Genomic DNA, 2,150 nt, shown 5'->3' with positions numbered 1-2,150 from the left:
TTCTTAATATCAAGTGATACTTCTACTACTTTGTTGCCGTTGGCAAAGGCCTCCTCCATGAATGCCCTGGCTTCGTTAATGGCATCTATTGTGGACCTCCCCTTTCTGAAGCCAAATTGCATTGGATTCAGGTTCGGCCCTCTATTGTCTAGATGATTGACGATTCTGTCCGCTATGATACGCTCCAGGAGCTTTGCCTCGTCGTCAAGCAAACAGATCGGCCTATAACCCGATGGTTGATCGCCTGGTTTTCCTGGTTTTCTTAGAAGCACCAGCTTAGCATTCTTCCAAACCCCTGGGAAGTGACCTTTCAGGCATTGTGAGTATAGCCTAATCAGTTCTCCTGCCATGACGTTCACAGCTAGGGCCCAGGTTTTCGATGATATCCCACTGGGACCCGGTGCTGCGTTCTTGCTTCTCATCCTACCGACAGCTTGTAGGAGCTCCTCGTGGGAAACTTCCGGCGGCCCCTTCTAGTGGTAACTCAGGTTCCTGCCATTCGCGTCCTATTCCTATGGATGGTGGGAACAGTCCGGCGAGCACTCGTTCAGAGTCCCTTCCTCAAGGGATTCCGTAAATGGTGGTGTCCATCTCCTCAGCTTACCGAGTACTAATTTGTAAGGGCGCCCCCATGGATCCTCGTTAAGCGACTGAACAAAGTCCTCCCAGGCTTTAGCTTTGGCCCTTCTCAAAGCCTTTCCGAAGCTGTCTCTGGCCAGTCTAAAGTTTAGAAGGTAGAGTTGCTTTTCAGCCTCACTTAGATGGGCCGCCCTTCTCCTAATTCTTCGCAACTGTCTTCTTGCTCTAGTTAATTCCTGTCGTAATGTAGCCAGCTCTTCAGACCACCAGGGCATGGCCCTGCGTGGTCTCGGTATGGACCTAGGCATGGAGGCGTCACATGCCTCTACCATCGCTTTCTGAAGAGACTTGGCCTGGACTTCTGTGTTTTCTACCTCTTTCTCTCTCCTTGTCCATGTGCCTGCCATGATTGCAGCCAGGAATACGTCCTCGTTCAACTTTTTTGTGGCCCACCTTTGGGCTCTCGGAAGTTTCCTTCTGTGTAACTGTTGACCCGTAGGGCTCATAGAGAGCTCTATGTACCGATGGTCTCCTTTTGATTCTCGCTTCGAGACCGTCCAGTTAATGACTCTCCTAGCAGCGATCGGGTTGGCGAATGTAATGTCCACGATCGATTCCCCATTTATTCTTATGCATGTGCTTTTGTGTCCTTTATTTAGACAGCACGTGCCCATGGCACTGGCCCATTCCACAACAAGTATTCCTCGTGGGTTGGTGCTTCTAGAGTTCCACATTGGAGATTTTGCGTTGTGGTCACCTCCGATAATCATAGGTCTGTCCATGTGTCTTATGGCCCATCTTTCCAGCTCCTCAAGCGCTTCTTCGCATTGGGGTATGCTGAGACTTGGAGGTAGGTATACCCCCACTATCAGCATGTCTCCCCATCTAATAGAGGTAAAATGTTCCCCTCTTTCGTACGGGGTGCACGGAATTGCCTCTTGTGCCTGCCTCCATGTGATCGCGACCGTCTCCATCTCGTTCGAGTGCCAATGAGGGTGGCCCTCTGGGATCGTGTAGGGCTCCGACACGATCGCCACCGAGAAATCTCCCTCCGCCATCGTCTGCAAGAGAACATCATGACCGTCTCTTGAGTGGTTGATGTTGGCCTGCAGTACGAGATTAACCATTGTTATTTACGATGGAGATTCCTCCTTCTCCTTCCTTCCCTGATGCCGTCGCTTGGTCTCCCTGGTTCCAATTTTGTCCATGTTCGGGCCAATCTATTCCTTGAGTGAATGTCGCCTCAGGAGTCTTCCACTCCTGTGGGTTATCCACCTTCATACTCTCTATCGTGGAGTCCTGCGTCATCTCTGTCATTTTGGGGTCATTGACACTGCACGCGGCCATGGACCTTACCACGTTAGTTTCCACCTCTCCAGCAGCATTTGATGTTTCCGTTGGAATCCTTTTTGTCCCTGGATCAGCATCGATCACCATAGCATCGTCATCCCTTGTGGATGCTTGTGCTATTTTTAGTGGAGTGGGTTTGGCACTGCCTTTCCGCCTTACTACGTTGGGTTTACACGATTGTCCTCCCATCCTATGGTTCGCCTTAAGGCCCCTATCGGCAC

The 2,150-nt window shown here is 50.8% G+C and overlaps 1 protein-coding gene across 1 annotated transcript; it reads right to left on the bottom strand.

Annotated features, from left to right (window-relative positions):
• Window positions 1-512: 512 nt before the first annotated feature.
• Window positions 513-1,637, bottom strand: LOC108759090 (uncharacterized). Its single transcript, XM_018504385.1, has one exon. The coding sequence runs from the start codon at window positions 1,635-1,637 to the stop codon at window positions 513-515; it is 1,125 nt and encodes a 374-aa protein (XP_018359887.1).
• Between the last annotated feature and the right edge of the window lie 513 nt (window positions 1,638-2,150).

Source organism: Trachymyrmex cornetzi, unplaced genomic scaffold (genome assembly GCF_001594075.2).
Source record: "Trachymyrmex cornetzi isolate Tcor2-1 unplaced genomic scaffold, Tcor1.1 scaffold1669, whole genome shotgun sequence".
In the NCBI taxonomy this organism is placed as follows: domain Eukaryota; kingdom Metazoa; phylum Arthropoda; class Insecta; order Hymenoptera; family Formicidae; genus Trachymyrmex; species Trachymyrmex cornetzi.
The sequence above is the reverse complement of the archived record's forward strand: the minus strand, read 5'-3'. Positions and strand labels throughout refer to the sequence as shown.

What these genes read in the sequence shown, in the direction of transcription:
- LOC108759090 (XM_018504385.1), bottom strand. Translation starts at nt 1,637, where the DNA reads ATGGCGGAGGGAGATTTCTCGGTGGCGATCGTGTCGGAGCCCTACACG.